This window comes from Neovison vison, chromosome 11 (assembly GCF_020171115.1).
Source record: "Neovison vison isolate M4711 chromosome 11, ASM_NN_V1, whole genome shotgun sequence".
Taxonomy (NCBI): domain Eukaryota; kingdom Metazoa; phylum Chordata; class Mammalia; order Carnivora; family Mustelidae; genus Neogale; species Neogale vison.
This window is the reverse complement of record NC_058101.1, coordinates 113,668,704-113,689,370: the sequence shown is the minus strand read 5'-3', so window position 1 is coordinate 113,689,370 and position 20,667 is coordinate 113,668,704. Positions and strand designations below refer to the sequence as shown.

General features: G+C 37.0%; 1 protein-coding gene across 1 annotated transcript in view; it reads left to right on the top strand.

The window, feature by feature from the left end:
• Positions 1–20,667, top strand: part of GRID2 (glutamate ionotropic receptor delta type subunit 2) — a 1,460,772-nt gene that overhangs the window by 1,334,331 nt on the left and 105,774 nt on the right. Inside the window, exon 14 of the mRNA XM_044224485.1 lies at positions 11,757–11,923. Within this exon, the coding sequence (XP_044080420.1) occupies positions 11,757–11,923 (167 nt within the window). The remainder of the gene's footprint in view (positions 1–11,756; positions 11,924–20,667) is intronic.

Genomic DNA, 20,667 nt, shown 5'->3' with positions numbered 1-20,667 from the left:
AAACTCTCACAAATGCATCTCACATTTTGACAAAACCGAAAAGTGATCAAAATTTTAAATAAAGAAAGCTTCACTATCCCAGATAAGCAAATCATGCCCCTTTCTCTGTGTTATATACAAGGTGTACAGAATATTTTGAAGATAAGATCTTTTAATTTTCTTTGATAAGTTTACCTACTGAATGAAATTTGACAAAATTTACATTTGCAATATGTGCAGAATATGCAGATAGATGATTTAAGTTCTCTGTATTTGGACAAATTATCAGTTGACTTTTGTTCTATGCTTTACACAGTTTTATTAAAATCTTCATAGAAATCAAGAAGATGATTTGACACTACATTTGAATTCAATAAGCCAACATATAGTACATCCTTGGTTTCGAATGTAGAGTTCACTAATTCCTCAGTTGCATATCACACTGAGCTCTCATTACTACACGTGCTCTCCTTAACGCCCATCACCCAGTTACCTCCACACACACATCACCCCTCCAGAAACCCTCGATTTCTTTACCATAGTTAAGAGTCTCTCATGTTACTACATTTTTTAAATCAAAATATCTAAGACCTAGGGTGAACATTTTTTTGTCATTGTCATTATGGGATACCTCACTTTATTATAGAAAACATGATCATTCAGGTTAATTCTGAAAGAATCAGCTGTACACTATAAAGGATCAACTCATTTGTTAACAAAATTTCATCTTTTTGTTTACCACAGCATATTTTATTTGAAACCTCAGAATCAAAGCCACTTTATACCAGTTAAGATACCACCTTACACCAGTTAGAATGGCAAAAATTAACAAGGCAGGAAACAACAAGTATTGGCAAGGATGTGGAGGAGAAAGGGGAACCCTCTTAAGCTGTCAGTGGAAATGCAAGCTGGTACAACCACTCTGGAAAACAGTATGGAGGTTCCTCAAGATGTTAAAAATAGAACTATCCTATGACCCAGCAATTGCACTACTAGCTATTTACCCCAAGATACAGATGTAGTTAAAAGGGCACATGTACCCCAATGTTCATAGCAGCAATGCCCACAATAGCCAAACTGGAAAAAAACAAGATGCCCTTCAACAGATGAATGGATAAAGAAGATATGGGCAGCATCTCTTCCTGCCCATGGGTCCTGCCCCTGTGCTTTAATAAACCGCCATTTTGCACCAAAGAGGTCTCAAGAATTCATTCTTGGTCATCCACTCTGGACCTCACCCCACCAAACCTCACATATATTCTAGAACTTCATCATTTGATGCCCAAACATGGGACTGTGAGTCTTTACATTTGGACTCTGAGCTTTGGTGCAACATTGTGTCATGGGGGCTCCAGCCCCCATGTCAGTCCTCCTCTTCCACAACCTCTAATGCAAAGCATGATGATTTCACCTCCATCGCTGAGTTTTTTAAAGACATCAACATGGAAAGCAGTATCCTCTCTCAGGAAATTCTCAAGATTGCTGAATCACATCTGGAGAAGGGGGACCATGAGGAAACGGTTTCTGCCATCAGTAATGCATTGAGGAACACTAAGAATGTCGGAGTGAACTGTGACTGGGGCACCTGGGTCAGGGAAGTCCAGCTTCATCAGTGTCCTGTAGGGGATGGGGCATGAGGAAGAAAAGGTTGCTCTGACTGGGGTATGGGAAACAACCCTCAGGAGAACTCCATATAACCATCCAAAATTTCCCAATATGACATTATGGGACCTGCCTGGTATAGAGATCTTTCCAACAGAGAATTATCTGGAGAAAATGAAATTGAGTGAGTATGACATGCTTATTATTCTCTCTGATGGACGTGTTACACTAAATGTTGTGCAACTGGCTACAGCAATTAGAAAAATTGGGAAGAAGTTCCGCTTCATTGAAACTAAAGTGGCCAGTGATTTACGTAATTTACAGATGTGTAAACCCAAGACATTCCATAAGGATACAACCCTGCAAATGACCCATGATGACTGTGTGAGATGCCTGCTAAAAAACAATTGAGTGACCTTCAAATCTTAGTCTCCAACATCAGTGTGTCTGCCTATGATTTCCAAAGCCTGGAGACCACCCTTCTGAGAAACTTCTCAGTCCACAGTCTCCACATGTTCAGGCAATACACCCTTAATGCTACCTAGGCTGTTACTGACCAAAAGAAGAATTATCTGAAACAGATCTGGCTGGAGGCCATGAAGACTGGAGCATCAGCTACAGTCCCTGTGCCTTTTGAGGGTTTGATCAGTGACAAGGATATGGAGGAGCTAGAGGAAACCTTAAACCTCTACCTGACTGACTTTGGGGTGGATGACCCATCCCTGGAAAATATGACCAAGGACTTACATGTGTCAATGGAGAAACTCAAGAGAAGCATTAAGTCTCTCTGTCTACTATCAATTTAGAAGAATGTAAGTCTTCACAGGAAAAATTGTTTAGTTATATGGAAAAATTTGCTCTATAGCTAGAGGACTCAGTGGCACTGAATTTTGCTTTCCAACCACTTTCTCCTTGCAGAATTATTTCCTTGAGACTGCGGTGAGTGATACTAAAGTTCCTAAAAATGAAGAGGTTTTTTGTTTGTTTGTTTGTTTTAAGGACCCCATAGGTTCTGGGCAAACTTATCTCCTTAAGTATGTTGAGAATGAAAAGGGGAAAAGTGGGGCAGAGAGCTTCTGAATAATTCTCAGTGCTGGCACACAACTGGTGCCTGGAAAGATGACCTAGGGCTTCCCTGATGCTATCCTGACCTACAGCCCTCAGGGGGCACTACAGAGGTTTCCATAACTCACTCTTGAACCAATCACCAACGTAATGACTATTATTTGACAGTAAAACAATCAGTTCTGAAGAATCCTTCCTTCCTATGATCCTTCTTGGGAAAACAAAGGACAAGAATCTGAATCTTCTGGTTAGAGGCAAGAGTAAGTCTTTGTGTGATAATTACTTCATACCCAGCACTCGTCTTACTACTGACATACTTGTAAAAAATGGCTATGTACACAGTAAGTCCTGAAAGCTGAATTTGTAAATAAATGCCTCCATAGTAAAAAAAAAAAAAAAAAAAGATGTATTTATATATACAATGGAATATTACTCAACCATCAGAAAGGATGAACACTCACTATTTGCATCGACATGGATTAATTGGAGGGAATTATGCCAAATGAAAAAATTCAAACAGAGAAAGACAATTATCAAATGGTTTTACTCCTATGTGGAACATAAGGAATAGTTAAAAGGACCACAGGGTAAGGGAGGGAAAACTGAATGGGAAGGTATCAGAGAGGGAGAGAAACCATGAAAGACTCTGGACTCTGGGAACCAAACTGAGGGTTACAGAAGGAAGGGAGTGGGGGGATGGGGTAACTGGATGATGGGTATTAAGGAGGGCACGAGTAGTGATGAGCACTGGGTGTTACATGCAACTGATCAATCATTGAACACTACAGTCAAAAACTAATGATGTACTATATGCTGGATGCTTGAACATAATAAATAAATAAATAAATAAATAAATAAATAAACAAACAAACCATTTTAAAAAGAAAAAGAAACCTCAGAATCAGGAAACAGAGAGCTATGAGGGGAACAATATGATAATGTGTGTTTGTTCACTGTGGTATGCCCAAACTTATTTAGTCGCTGCTACCTTCAACTGAGCATGGGCGCCTTTTAGGAGACCTACAAACTTTTGATCGATTTAGTACCATTATCTGTCTCAGCCACAACTTGTAAGATTCAGTCTCTGTTATGTGCTTTCTCACTTCCTTTTCCATCATGCTCAATTCCAAATTCTTTTCTCCGTATTATGCAGTATGCTGCTTTGGTTATGCACCTCACTACTCCAGTTATTTGTGTCCTACCATCTGTAATAAAACACAGTCACTGAGCTTTCTTTTTCATAGATGTTTGGATCATGCTGGTATTAGTATTACAATCACTCTCATCTTCATCATCTGTACTCTTAGAAAAAATCATCTCAGTATTCACAATGTTAAAAATTAAATTAACATCATCTTGATGCCAAGAACAACAATCAATCCACAGGCAGAGGACTGTTAGCAATCATGATGACCGTGCACTTAAGTTGCGCACTTACATCTCAGCACTTGCAATGATAAAACAATGAATGACTGATGATCGCGAACAGCAAGTCACAATTGCTAACGTGCGTGGTCAGGGGGAGAAATGTTGACGGCAACTACAGAAGGCAGATAAGCCATGTCATATCCACCTACTACAAAAATTGTCACTCTCAGTCTCTATCTTTCAAGTTGTGGTATGGATTTTGTACCCCACCACTAATAACAACCTTCTGCACCCATTGCCAAACACCTGGAAGTTCTCCTTGATGTAGAGGTTCCAGTGCTATGACTCAGGCCTCCCAGCCCAATTGGGACAGTTGTCATCCTAGTCTTTCCATTTGAGCCTGTGGGACATATGAGCACTTTCTCCTTCAATTCATCTGTTCAATTTCTTGGTTGAGAAATTGAGGTAGGTGTATCAGCTGGTAGCCGCATAGATCTTTTTAGATTCACAACTGAATCTGCTTAAAGACACTGTTTTTTGTTGTTTTTTTTTTTTTTTTTTAAGTTAGAATCTTACTAATACCACAATGCTATTTTCCCAGAATATGTTCTACTTGTTCTGATTCATCTTTCTAAGTGTGGCACTTACTCTGTGAGTTGTCATTTTTCTTTGTTAGTTTATGGGAACTCAACTCTGATTGTTGGGTTATCCTAGGGGTTCTCTCCTTGTGGGCTAGTGGTATAGAAAAAAGTGATTCATATATCTCCCCCCTGAGGAAATTGGAGGAAGTTGGGGCTCTCCTAGTCTTCTTGTCTGTCCCAGGGTCCATGAGGGGAGATCTTTGCCCACCTATTCAATTCCTTTCTAGTCAATTTAAAGGCAACAGAAGAGACATATTCATGGGAACAAATATCTAAGGAAGGAGAGCAGAAATATTTTGAGATCCAAATTGTGAAACAAGCATTCCCCCAAACTTTCCTGGAGGAGCAACTGTTTTTGGTTTTTTGTTTTGATTTGTTTTGTTTTTTGGGAGGTTTGTTTTGTTTTGTTTTGTTTTTAGGCATTCACCCTCCCTGAAGGAGAGATTTACCAGTTTTTTTCCCCACACAGAACTATCCAGAACTCCAGGCCTTGCTATCTTTCTGTATTCTAGACCCTAACAGCCATTTATTTCAAGAGAAAGTTGTCAGTAGAGGGTAAGTTAGTTCTGCTTAGTTGTCCACATTCCCAAAATGCTTTAATAAACTTTACAAAAATGGTATTCCAATAGGGTCAAAAAATAGAGGCAAAGATAAAAGAGGTAGATATACTGCTTCTTTTAGAGGTTAAAAGAAAATATTTTATAAATAACAAATATTTATTTTTAAAACATTCATATCTTCCTTGTGAAATTTGTGTCCTATGATGACTATCTTGCTGCACAAATTCAAATTTCAAAATAATAGCAGGTAAAATACGGTAGGCCAACAATTAAGATAGCAGTAAACAAAGCCATATATATTTTAAAAGTCAGTCTTAAGCACTAAAGTATGGACTTGAGCATGATTTACTTTGCTAGATAAATTCAGAAGAATTGATGAATGATGCTAAATTATTAATTTGTTCAAAGTGGGAGAGGCCACCACCTACAACCATATGTCATAAATATTAAAGCCATCCCATCTTAAGGACTTATGTGGGCAATGAATTATAAGGACCACTGTAGATCGATTCTGGGTTAATCATAACTCTTTGTGCCTGTAATTCACTATCACTTTATCCCCTCCTGACCATTAGTTTAAATTGTAAAGAAGTTGGCAGCTTAGTGTGCAAAGTTAGAATTTATTTCTCCCACGTTATTCTCAGGCCTTTTGGGTTTTATTTTGTGAGCAAAAATAGTAAATTTCCATACTGCAATCTTTACTTGAATTTTATAAAGTTTTGCTTTGGTTTTAATCCTGAAAACCTGAAACAGATAGCAATGGTCACAAAACCAGCAGGCTTCAGGGGTCCAAAAATCATATAAATCAGATATTCATTCATTCCAATTTTTTTTGAGTTAAAACAAGTTTTATTTTTTCTTCCCGATTTTTATTTAAATTCCAGTTAGTTAACATACACTGTAATATTAGTTTCAGGTGTAGGATTTAGTGATTTATCACATACATACGTGCTCATCACACGTGCCCTCCTTATACCCATCATACATGTAGCCCATCCTCCCACCTTCCTCCCCTCCAGCAACCCTCAGTTTGTTCTCTGTAGGTAAGTCTGTTTTATGGTTTGCTTCTCTTTTTTCTGCCCCTATGTTCATCTGTTTTGTTTCTTAAATTCCACATATGAGTGACATCCTATGGTATCTGTCTTTCTCTGGCTGACTTATTTCACTTAGCACTATACTCCTTAGCTCCATCTATGTCATTGCAAATGGCCAGATTTCATTCTTTTTTATGGCTGAGTAATAAGCAACTTGTTTTTTAAAAGCTTAACTTTAATTTATTTTAATAAGGTGATCACATTGCATTTAAAAAGTTGCATTCTTCTCTTTGGCTCTTGCCTTATAGTATGTTGCATTATTTTTATTTATATAAATATTATTTTTCAGACTAGATTCGGTATACCTTAAAGGCAAAGACTACCATATTTCACATATTTTTATATTCCTATAGCGAGTATCTCCCAGAATTTGATCTTTAGTGCAGTGAAAAAAGCCTAGAAGATGACGTTGAGTTCAAGCTTCAAATCTACCACTAGTCATTGATAGGACTTAGAACAGATTCTATTACCATATCTGTGAGTTAGGCATCAAAATATCAGCTGCCCCACAGTATTGTAAAGAGCAAATAAATTTATGTGTAAAGGGCATTTTTTAAGAATGGAAAAAATGCTTTATAAATGTTAGCTATTATCATGAGGAAGAAATGGAGGACAGAAGCAGGATAATCTTTCTTCAGTGAAGGGATATCTCATCTTACTCTTCTGTTTAAATGTCATCTTTCTATAATTGTCCCACTGGGGTTTTTTTTAGTAAAAAAAGGATTATCATTGATGTATCTCTGCAGCTATAGATTTTGAAGTGAGCTTTTAAGGAATTTGCTAAATTAAAGATTTGTGTGAGAAAGAATGTGGCTTCTCAATTAAAACCAAAGTCCTTGGGATAATTTTAATGAAAGTCTTTTTGTCTGTGGTGTAGGCTTCTGCAATTTTCTCAGAAGATGCTTGCCTAATGAATTGAAAAGAAAAATGCTTTTAGCATTAGGTTATGATAGAGGTGTCAGAGCAGGGGTATTCAGGACAAGAGGATTCCACAAAGGAAAGGAAATATGATGTAATCCATAACAAGGTGAGGAGCACAGGTGCAGGTTTTGAAAATACATTTTCCTATCCTTCGCTTACTTGGCAGGAAATGCAAATATTTAAGAAAACAATATTGAATGTTTATAGCTATTCACCTGATGGAAAATTACAGAAAACTAGAAGCTTAAAAGAGTGTGCATGAACAAAAAAAAAAAAAAAAAAAAAAAAGTTTCCAAAGAGTATCTGTGTTTAATCAAGCACTAGAGATAAGGAATGTAAGTACTTGGGGGTTTTTTGTGCAACTATTTCATTTACCAAAATATTCAAGCAGGCTGTCCTGATTCCTCCAATGAAAATTAAGTTTCCCTTTCTTTAAACCACTTTAACATTTTAAGCTTTTTGTATGGTACTTACCATAATGTGTTTTATGTTATAGCAAGTAGTACTTGACTTACCTCCACTACTGAGTTGTAAGCATCTTGAGGGAAGGAACCCAAGTCTTACCTTTATGTTCCTTACAGATCCCTTTAGGATCTTCAGATTAATGCATAATGATTGCGGGTAAAATGGAATTCAAAGAAAGATTCCTGTAATTATATTGTGGAAATGAAACAAAAACTTAAGTTATCTCAGCAATGATAAATCCATCAAGGCTACTGGCATCTCAGCTCTATTATAAGGACACAGGTGTTAAGCATTAGCAACTACCATCATCCATTAATCACCACAGCATTCTGGTATCTCTATTTTAGGAACTAGATATTGATAATATTGGAGGTAGATGCCATTTTGGAATTCTTTGTTTTTCTCATAAATGGAGGCTGCAATATGATGACATAAAGCTTCTGGTGTACTTTTGTCCTCTGTTTAACCTGCTAGAAGCACTCAGTTGGCATGGAATCCACTGTTAATAAGTTAATGGCCCACAATGTAGCTCCTTTTTTTTTTAATATTTTATTTATTTATTTGACAGACAGAGATCACAAGGAGGCAGAAAGACAGGCAGAGAGAAAGGAGGAAGCAGGCTCCCCGCTGAGCAGAGAGCCCGATGCAGGGCTCGATCCCAGAACTCTGGGATCATGACCTGAGCCGAAGGCAGAGGCTTAACCCACTGAGCCACCCAGGGGCCCCCACAATGTAGCTCCTTATCCAAACATGACTTCAAGAGCAAAGACTAGTTGCAATTTTTAAATAATATCCCTCACCTACTCAGATGGATTGAAAATTTCAAACCTTCAATTGTTCTTCTGTTGGAGAGTGATGTTAGGTTTTATTGATGAGTATTTTCTAGATAGTTTTAATCTAATAGTTAAAAACTATCCAAAAGACAATGATTGTATATTTTAGTTGTTGGAGGAAAAAAGAAAAACCAGGGATATTTTTAAAAGCTAAAATAGTTTGGGTTATTATGCAACATTTCATTGTTAGTGCTACAGGCTATAATCATACTATTTTAATGGTTCTCCTTTTAAAAATGAATTCATAATGCTTTGTAACATTAGAATTATTAGAAACATGTATATAATGGCAATGATGATGTTAATATACATTTAAATAGAGCTTTACAGTTCACAAAGCAGTAACAGCAATGCTAGAACACTTTGCTAACAGCAAAGCAATATGTCCCCAACTGGGAAGGTCCCTTGAGGGCTATAGAAGTCCAAGGGGATCCAGAAGTCCAGAGTGGCTGTTTGAAAGAAGAGAATAGCAAAAAACCAAAGTAGGTTTTTAGAGGAAGCTTCAGGGTCACTGCTATCTCTCCGTTACTATAGGTTGAGACTCAAGAGGCTAAAAGCAAATATGAAAGTTAGTGATTAAGGGTAACAGAATATGCCACCCCAAAATATGCTATTTTGGTATATTGATTATTTTGAGCTGGAAGCACTTGAAAAACAGCAAATGCAGGGAGAGGCTTTCTCTAAATAACCCTTATTGACCTAAACATAAATCCTCTAAAAGGAACTCAAGTGTCATAAATCCCCTCCCTGGGAGTTTCATCAACAGGGAATGACCCTCATCCCAGGAGAAGAGACTAGAAGTGAGGCACACATCCAGACAAACTTTGTCACAAAAAAACACAACTCCCATGTATTCTACCAAAGGCCATCATCTTTCATAAATATGATTTACTCTCCCCTAAGAGGCCTACTTCCCTCATCCCTTAACTTTCCAAACTAGATGGCTTTTAATCATGAACTTTAAAGCCACTTCTTTGAATTACTCATTTTTCCCAGGGTATCTCCCATGTATACATGAGGCATACATGTTGATAAAAATTTTATATATGATTACAGATAGAGGAAGTAGTATCAGCAGCATGAGGGAATAGGAGGTCCTCTCACAGAACAACAATTTGACAGCCATCCAGGAACAAAATACCTTTTGTGAGAACTTCGGAATCCTAGTTATGAAATCCAGGCAGAATCTAAGACTGAATAAGAGTGTTTTCAAGAGGCGCATCTGGGTGGCTCAGTCACTTAAGCATCCAACTGCTGATTTCAACACAGGTCATGATCTCAGGGTCTTGAAATCAAGCCCCACATCGGGCTCCATGCAGGGCATTGAACCTCCTTAAGAATCTCTCTCTCCCTCTCATTCTACTCCTCCTTCCCCCTTTCTCTCTCTCTCTTTAAAAAAAAAAAAAAAAAAAGAATGATTTTAAAAGCAAGCTATATCTCAGTGCTTGGTCAGCCATTGGTTGTCCCATCTACATTCCTGCTGAAAGCAGCCTATACCCTGAGGACTTGATTCCAAGGCTATAAATGTACAAAAGAATTATGCCCATTCTTACCACTTCCATTCAACATAGTACCAGAAGTCCCAGACAGAGCAATTAGACAAGAAAAAGAAATAAAAATATCCAAATCAGAAAAGAAGAAATCAAATTATCTCTCTTTGCAGATGATAAGATCATATATGCAGAAAATCTTAAAGACTAAACAAACAAACAAACAAACAAAAAAACCCTTCTAGAACTGATAAGTAAACTCAGTTAAGTAGCAGAATACAAAATCAGCATACAAAAATCAGTAGCATTGCTATGCACAAACAATGAACTCTCTGAAAAGAAATTTTTCTCTTTACCCTCATCAGATTTACCAGGAAATTTCTTTCTCCTCAAATAAATAAACAAACTAACTAACAAATGGGATATTTGATTTAATTTTAGTTCTGTTTATTTTTATGAACTCATTAAATTCTATATTTATAGATAATATTTTTTAAAGATCTATTTATCTGAGATAGAGGAAAAAGAGAATGTGTGCACTGGAGTTGGGGGGGAGGGATAGAGGGAGAAAATCCCCAAGCCGACTTCCCGATGATCAGGGAGCACTATGTAGCCCTGAACTCATGACCTCTGAGATCACCACCTGAGCTAAAACCAAGAATTGGGCACTCAACCAACTGAGCCACCTGGTTCCCCTATATAATATTTTTTAATTAATTTTATTAAGATTGCTTTTTATTTTTGATACCTTTGTAGTTTAGGGGAAGAAGTCACACTTTTAAATAAAAGACAATCATTAAAAGGTAAACAACTCAGAATGAAGTTATGTTCCCTAAATAATGTTAGAGAAGATTGTATAATTCTTTGTTCTTCATTGCAATGCCCACCAAAAGGTGGGCAAAATATGCAAAATTGCCATAGACCACACTTGGCAACAGATTACTTCAGAATAACAGAAGTTAGGAAATGTATCTTGCCAACAGGGTAGTGTTGATTATTTTCCTTCATTGTGACTTGGACTTGCAGCATTCATTTGGAACATAGGTAACATTCAAGGAGATCATACCTATATTGTGTGGGTACAGAAGTCTACCTAGCTTAGAAGCCTAGTAACCTAAAGGAGCCAGTATCTCTTGTAACAACTTCAAAAGTAAGAGACACCTGGGTAGCTCAGTGGGTTAAGCCTCTGCCTTCGCCTCAGGTCATGATCTCAGGGTGCTGGGATGGAGCCCCACATTGAGCTCTCTGCTCAGCAAGGAGGCTGCTTCCTCCTCTTTCTCCGCCTGTCTCTCTGCTTACTTGTGATCTCTCTTTCTGTCAAATAAATGGATAAAATCTTAAGAGGACAAAAAAAAAAAAAAAAGCTTTACTTCCAGGTCCCCAAAGACAGCAATCTAATTACCGGAATGACTACACTCAGAGAAGCTCAAAGACATGACTTCTTTCCATACATTTATTGTTTTCCCAGTCCAGGTGACATTTACTACTCAAGGGTCATTTTACTATAAACTATGTTGCCTGGAAACATATTTGACATTCTAACTTTTTCACATTTCCATAAGAGAGCTATAAATTAACCAAATGCCAAATTCTCAAAAAATAGATATTTAAAAAGATAGGTCCTATGACCTTTTATCCAATTAAATATACACCACTGTAATATGTCTTACCCTAACTGTATAACTTAAAATTCCAAACTTAAATCCTATTTTCTTTTTTGATTCTCCATATTTAACAGGTAAAATATGGAAATTATGCTTTTGTGTGGGATGCAGCCGTGTTGGAATACGTGGCTATCAATGATCCAGATTGCTCATTTTACACCATCGGGAACACGGTTGCTGATCGAGGATATGGAATCGCACTGCAACATGGCAGTCCTTACAGGGATGTTTTTTCACAAAGGTAAGATTTGTGTGTGCTCCAAATAAGGAGAGACAAAAAAAAAAAAAAAAAGCAGAAAAAGAAAATCCCTTGGTTATGCGTGTAGTTTTTATTATATTTTATTTTCTTTGTTTAGAAAAGCATAGTAAAAAACAATAAAAGATTATAAATGTTATTTAGTAAGACATTCAATTCCTAACGCATGTACTGAAATATTGTTTTTCCATAAAAAGGGAAAAATAGTGCTATATAAACTGGTTTTACTTTTTAAAAATTGATATACAAAAGGAAGTAGTATGTTAATAATTTCTTTAGAACTTAATTAGCAGTTTACTTTCTAAATTTTAAATATCATAGAAAAATTAGTTCATTTCAAGAACATCAAAGCATAAAATAAACTTCAGGTCCAAGTCAAAGTTCTGATGTACTGAGGCACATAATGATAGGAATGTTTCCTTCTGAATTTTGCAAAGGAAAAAGATAAGAATTTTGGAGTCCTGGGGCACCTGAGTGGCTCAGTGGGTTAAGCCTCTGCCTTGGGCTCAGGTTGTGATCCCAGCGTCCTGAGATCAAGCCACGCATCAGGCTCTGTTCAGCAGGAAGCCTGCTTCCCTCCTCTCTCTGCCTGCCTCTGCCTACTTGTGATCTCTCTCTCTCTGTCAAATAAATAGATAAATAATCTTAAAAAAAAAAAAGAGTTTTAAAGTTTTTCATGTAGTGTCAAAGTACATGAGACTTCGTCATGGAATTAAGGGGATGGTTTATTAAGAAATTATACCCCTCCTCAGATGAGAATTTTCTTATATGATTTTTTTAAGAAAAAAAGGTTTTGAAATGTACACTTTAGATGAACAATGTATATGAAAGACTTGGGCTGGGGCACCTGGGTAGCTCACTGGGTTAAGGCCTCTGCCTTCGGCTCAGGTCATGGTCCCAGAGTCCTGGGATCGAGCCCCGCATCGGGCTCTCTGCTCAGTGGGGAGCTTGCTTCCTCTTCTCTCTCTCCCTGCCTCTCTGCTTACTTGTGATCTCTGTCTGTCAAAAATATAAACAAAAAATCTTTAAAAAAATAAAAAATAAATAAATTTTTTAAAAAAACAAAAGAGAGACTTGGGCCTGTGAGGCACTCCCAAAGATCACTGCATTTCATTCTATCTACTACCAAACAAGTGTGGGCCTAAGGGAGAGCAGTATCTTTCAGGCAGGAGTATATTTCATTTCACAGTGATAATGTATTTTGTTTATTTTCTAGAAATTTTTCTATCTATTTTCTAAAAGCTAATGCCAGATCAAGAGGTCAGTACCAGGTAACAGTAAGCCCCAAATTTCAAACTATTTGAGCTGCATTCCTCCAAATTTTAAGATAGCAAAAAGTTAGGTATTTTGTGTTAAACAAAACAAAAATAAAAACAAACAAAAAACAAACACCTAAATTCTGGACTACATCCAGAATTTATGTTAAAACTCTTCCATGAATTAGCAAAAAAATCTAGGCCTCTCTGCTTGTCTACAAAAGTGGAAGTTAGATTAACCCCAAGGTCTTATATTAGTTGGCCTTTCTGTGTAGCAAATAACCCCAAAACATCCATGCCTTTTTTGCATTCGTGAAGCGTACGTAGGGCTGTGACTTGGCGAAGTTGTGCGGCAAGCTGCAGGTCACCTACCGGTCTTCCTGGGCCGCTTCTCATTCCAGGGCCAGGCTGGAAAAGCGGCCCTGAGACAAGCTGTCCTCAAGGCAGTGAGAAGTTACAGAAGAGGCTGCCAGAAGCCTGCAGTGTTTCTTGTGCTTCTGGCAAGGATGTGACATATGTCACATCTGCCCACAAACCACTAATGAAAGGGAGTCTCATGGTCAAGCCCAAATCAATAGAGCGAGGAACTGTAATGCACATAAAGGGAAGAAGGGAGCAAATAATTATGAATGATAATACAACTTACCAGTGGTCCCTTATGGATCTAAAAAAAATCTAAAAATGACAAAAATAGGGGGACCTTGGTGGCTCAGTTGGTTAAGCATCTGCCTTCAGCTCAGGTCATGATCTGTCCTGGGATGAAGCTCCCTCCTCAGCTTCATCCCCCCTCAGCAGGAAGCCTGCTTCTCCCTCTGCCTGCCACTCCCCTAGCTTGGGCTTGCGTTCTTTCTCCTTGATGAATAAATGCATGAATTCTTTTAAAAATAAATAAATAAATAAATGGAATTTAAAAATCTAAAATGACAAAAAATGAAACAAGCATAAATTGGGAAGTAAAGTATCATTCAAAATCATTCAAAACACACTTATTGAGGAGTATGTTCTAAGAGGAACAAACTGGAAAATCAGTTATGCTTTAAAGAATTTACCTGGTAGTAATTTACCTGGAAGACACTTGCAGTCTAGTTGCAGATATGTGGCCCATGCACATGAAGCAATGAATAATGCAGACATTTCTATAAATGTGTGCTGATATTTATGTATATACAAAATCAGTATGATTTATTTATATTGGGTTAAATTGTGTAGTTGAGATATTAAAAGAATTGAATACTGAATGGAATAAAGAGTTAAAGGAAACATGAATGAAAGCTCTCCAGAGAAAGTGAGTCCTGAATTTGATCTTGAAGGATGAGTAGAGAATAGTCAAGCTGAAAGGATAAAAGAGATAAATCTTGGAGAAATGATGAAGACGGCAGGATTGAAGTAGGAGAAAGCAGAACACGTCGAAGAGCAATATGAGTGGCAAGTTAATTTGAGGGGAAATTTAGTTTGGGAATCATACAGTAAGCCACCAATACCTGTGAGAACTTATTTCCATTCTGGAGCCCAGGAGTAAAATTAGAAGACAGTATTTAAGGGAGGGTTAATCTAGCTTTGAGAAGAAAGATGGATTAAGATTGGCAATGACTAGAGCAAACCTAGAAGCGTAAGAGAAGGAAGACTGAGTTCAGAACTGGGCAATGGGGAATGAGAAGGAAGGAACAGACAGAGGAGTCACTTCTAGACAAAGAAGCACAGCATTGATTTCATTAACTTAGAGGTTGGGTGGAAAGCATAATAGAATGAAGGGCATGTCAAGGTCCATGGAGACAGACCAGCAGAAAAGTCTAATGGATACTGAACATAAACCATGTTGTTGAAACAAGGATTCTTTATTCCTTAGTTGTGGTTAATTGGGTTTTGCTTCACTACAGATTTTTGTTGTTGTCGTTTCCAGACCTGATTTCTAGATCTTATATGCAAAAGAAGAACCCAATAAAATCAATACGCAGATGTAGTAGCAATTAAAGAAACGTTTAATAAATCACATGAAGTGTTCCCTGTGGTGCTCTACCTAAGAGAGATTTTAATTCTGAGGAAGTCCACTCCAGTGAACTGCTGAAAAATAATATTAAACATTGAGCATTCTTTTTCCTTTGATTTGCATTATGGATGCAATTTAAATTGTCCCTCTCTGTGGAGTTCCTTAATAATGACATCTACATCCTGGTTCCCTGGACACCTGGAAGAAGAGAGATCCAGGAAAGAAACGTGATCTGGCAATTGTTGATACACAACTCATCTTGTTCCACACGAGTGCCGCAGTCATTACCCAGATTCTCCTCCCAAATTCAGAAAATATCAGCTTTCATTTTCCTGTGCTATAGCTATTAGGGAAAAGAGATCTCTTTTTTATTAACTGATTTTAAAAAAATATACAGACCATAAAATTTAATCATTGTAGTACACCTTAGAAATTACCATAAATAACTTTAATACATCAACTTATCCTAGGCCCTTGATTATACTAGATCACTGATTGCTACTGTAATTGCATTTGATGAAAATGAAAGTATTCAGGGTGATTTTTTAAATTAAAGATTCTATTTATTTATTTAGAGAGAGCAGGAACGGGGGAAGAGCAAAGGGAGAGAGAGAATCTCAAGCAGACTCTGTGCTGAGTATAGTCCAGTGCCTGACTCAGTCTCACAATCCAGAGATCATGACCTGAGCCAAAACGAAGAGTCAGATGCCTAACCGACTGAGCCACCCAGGTGCCCCCATGGGATTTTTATGTAGTAATCACTCATTATTTCTCAGGTGACTATTTATCTATACCACAACTTAAAAGACATTAAAATATTTAAATATGTAATAAATATTAATACATAAAGTAAATGTTATGTGTGGATATAGTAGCTATCTGCTCAGTATCTTATATGCTTGTATACTTTAATGACACTCCAAAACAATTATATGAAATGCTTACATTTGCCTATTATGCAGTTGCATATTAGAGCACAACTATTATACTACAAATGTATACACTGAGTAGAGGGCCTGAGCTTTGGCAAGCATTAGGTTAGGCATCAGAAACATGGGCTGTAGGGATATATTCACTTTTACACTTCTGTACGCAGGGATGACTTTTAAAGACCAGTAAGTGCTATAGTATATATAATCATAGATTTGGATGGAGGAATTTTGTTTCTTTGGTCTGTGTAAATACTAGGTAACTTGGCAGCAGAAGTTAAAGTATTTCTACAATCTCATCCGATAGGTCAGAGTTCTACTGTGGTAAGTAATGTTTGCAGTGAATTCTCCAGCATGGTTCATTAAATGTTTATGTGGCCCTTGTCTTGTAATAGTTCTTTGTTTTCAAAAATTATTTAGTCAAAAGTTGTTACATAATAAAAAAACATTTAAGAGTAGAAGAGAGCTGAATTTTTCAGTGATATCATTATGCATTTTTTAAATTTTTAAATTTTTTTATAAACATATAATGTATTATTAGCCCCAGGGGTACAGGTCTGTGAATTGCCAGGTTTACACACTTCACAGCATTCACCATAGCACATACCCTTCCTAATGTCCATAACCCCACCACCCTCTCCCTACCCCCTTTCCCCCACCCCCCTCAGTTTGTTTTGTGACATTAAGAGTCTCTTATGGTTTGTCTCCCCCTGATCTTGTTTCATTTTTTCTTTTCCTACCCCCTACACCTCCCACGTTGCATCTCCACTTCCTCATACCAGGGAGATCATATGATAGTTGTCTTTCTCCAGTTGACTTATTTCAGTAAGCTCATTATGCTTTTAATAAAATAAACTCCTGTGTTGATTTTAGAATCTTAACTATTCATAAACTAAAAATGTGATAAAAAAAAATTTATTGAGCATTCTTAAATCTTAGTGGATATCAAGGAATAATTAATTCATGAGTTTAAATTTATACTTCATCAATAAAAAAGTCCCTTTTTGCTTATTGGCTTCTGTCCTTAATCTTCAAGAATGAACCACCTAGTCACGAAAACAAGGGAATACTTCAAACTGAATGGATTCATGTTGGATTCATGATATTGGTACAGTTGCAAAAATAGTATTTCAATTTAGTCACAGATTTTCAGAATTTTTAAAAATGGAATGATCAGTACTTCCCTTATTATCAAGGATAGAACTAGTCCAAAGGGATAAATTACTTAGAATCACAAAAAACAATAAAAGTGGAAAAATTTCAAGAGTTCATTCCATGTTGTTTTCTCATCATCATGCACCCTGTCTTCTCACAGCTTTCTTTTAAAGGCATATATGAATCATATTAAACAGACTATATTGGGTGCCTGGATGGCTTAGTTGGTTGATCATCTGCCTTTGGCTCATGTCATGATCTCAGAGCCCTAGGATCAAGTCCCAGGAGGGGCTCCCAGCTTGGCAGGGAGTCTGTTTCTCCCTCTGCCCCTACCCGCCCACATTCATGCTCTCCCACTTGCTCTCCCCTTCTCTTTCTCTCAAAAATAAATAAATAAAATCTTTAAAAAAAAAAAAAAATTATATCATGTTTACTGTGTGCCCGATTTTGAGTTCTTACATTTAATAGTCTATGAGGGAGGTCCTATTTTTACCCTCATTTTATAGACAAAGAAACTGAGACACAATGAGGTAATTTGTCCCAGTTCACAAAGCTACTGAGTATTAGAGCTGAGACTCAAATCCAGACAGTATGGTTCCAAAAATTGTCATACACTTTTAACAATCTGTATTTCAAATAAATACTTGGGGATTGCCCTTCTCTCTCTCTCCCCCTCCCACTCCCTCTTAGGGGCACAGAATAGAATTAATCGTAATCCTTGACATATGAAATACTTTCATTTTTGGTCCACAAATGAATACTTTTATTTTATTACTTTTAAATTCCTTGAATATGGTCTGTTCTGTTGTTGTTTCTTCCCTTTGCATGGTTAACTGTTAGAATACCTATGCTCTACTTTGTTTTTGAATTTCCAAGGCCCTAATTTCCAGAATAACCTGTATGGGCCAGGCATGCGTTTTTTGTTGTTTTTTTTTTTTTTAATTGAAGTATAGTTTAGTTGACATATAATGTTATATTAGTTTCAGATGTATTAATAAGGATTTAGTGTTTATTTACATTATAAAATGCTTACCACAGTGAGTATAATTACCATCTGTCACCATACAGTTATTACAATATTATTCACTATATTTCCTATGCTACTACATTTATATCCCCATGACTTATTTATTTTATATCTGAAAGATTGTGCCTTTCTATCCTCTCTACCTGTTTGTCCCATCCCTCCACCTACCTCCCCTCTAATAATCACCAATTCCGTGTATTTATGCATCTGTTTCTGTTTTGTCTTGTTTGTTTTTTAGATTCCACATATAAGTGAAGGCATATGGCATTTTTCTCTCTCTGTCTGAGTTACCTCTCTTTGATTAATAGGTCCATCTCTAGGTCCATCCACGTTGTCACAAATGGCAAGATTTCATTAGTTTTTTATGGCTGGGTAATATCCCATTATATAAATGCCCCATCTTTACCTTTTCATCTGTCAGTGGACACTTAGGTTGCTTCCACATCTTGACTATTTTAAATAATGCTGTAATGAACATAGGGGTGTGTTTTTGAATTAATGGTTTCAGTTTATTTGGTTAAATATCCAGAAGTGGAATTGCTAGATTATAGGGTATTTCTATTTTTAATTTTTTGAGGATCCCCCATGCTGTTTTCCATAGTGGCTGTGCTAACTTACATTCCCACCAACAGTGCATGAGAATTCCCTTTTCTCCACGTCCTCTTTGGCTTTTGTTATTTCTTGACATTTTGCTACTGGCCTCTCTGATAGGTGTGAAGTGATATTTCATTGTGGTTTTGGTTTGCATTTCCCTGATGATGAGTGATGTTGAGAACATTTTCTTATCCGTTGGCCATCTGTATGTCTTTTTTTTTTTTTTTTTTTAAGGTTCTATTCATCCATTTGACAGGCAGAGATCACAAGTAGGCAGAGAGGCAGGAGAGAGACAGAGGTGGAAGCAGGCTCCATGCTGAGTAGAGAGCCCCACGCGGGGCTTGATCCCAGGACCCTGGGATCATGACCTGAGCTGAAGGCAGAGGCTTTAACCCACTGAGCCACCCAGGCACCCCATGTATGTCTTCTTTAAAACAAAAAGTTTCCGTTCAGGTTCTCAGCCCATTTTTTAATCAAATTATTTGGTGTTGAGTTGTGTGGGTTCTTTGCATATTTTCAATATTCACCCCTTGTCAGCTCTATCATTGGCAAATATCTTTTCCCATTTAGTAGACTGCCTTTTTGTTTTGTTGATAATTTCCTTCACTGCAAAGTCTTTTAGTTTACTATAGTTCCAATTGTTTATTTTCACTTTTGTTGCCCTTGCTTGAGGAGACATATAAAAAAAAAATTGCTAAGACTGATGTCCAAGAGTTTACTGCCTATGTTTTTCTTTCAGGATTTTTGTGATTTCTCACATTTAAGTTTCTCATCCATTTTGAGTTTATTTTTGTTTATGGTATGAGAAAATGGTCAAGATTCATTGTTATGCATGTAGCTATCCAGTGTTCCCTGCACCATTTATTGCCCGGGGGTGTGGGGGGAAACGTAGCCTTCTTTTCCCCCTCTCTTCCTTCTGTGTGAAACCTACCCCAACAAATGCAGTCCAAAATGCTTCCATACTTATGGAACACAGCTGTTCTCCTTTGGTACTGCAGATATGCTCTTCTCCTCAGCCACACCCAAGCTCTAGCAGAGCTCAGCCGTCAACTCAGCAATATTTGGTATAAGCTTCAGATGGTGAAGAGTTTTCCCCCGAATTATGTATTGTACCTCAATAGCTAATACTTTAAATGGCTACTGACATGCGTCTGTAAGTTAAGTCTTTGGATGTGGTTAAATTGTTTGTCTTTAAAAGAAAGAAAACTTTTCTGCTGATTAAAAAAAAAAAAAAAACTTGTATATTCCCATTGTATATGCTTTCCCCTTTTGTAGATTAATTGACCAGACAAGCACAAGCATTGTTCTGTATGTCTATTTGAGTGCCAGCACCATACTGTTTTGATTACTATAGGCCTACAGTATAGTTTGAGATCTGGGCGTGTGAAACCTCCAGGCTCGTTCTTTTTTCTCAAGACTGGTTTAGCTATTTGGGGTCTTTCGTGATGCCTTACAAGTTTTAACATTATTTGTTCTGTGAAAAATGCTCTCGGCATTTTGGTAGAGTTTACATCGAATCTATATACTCTTTAGGGTATAGTATGAATATTTTAACAATATTAATTTTCCAATCCATGTTCGTGGTATATCTTTCTGTATGTGCCATCTTTAGTCTTCGATTTCTTTCATCAATGTCTTACAGTTTTCAGAGTATAGGTCTTTCACCTCCTTGGTTAAATTTATTTCTAGGTATTTACTCTTCTATTAGCCCCTGTAAATAGAATTGTTTTCTTAATTTATTTTTTGCTAGTTCATTATTAGTGTATAGAAATGCGAAATAT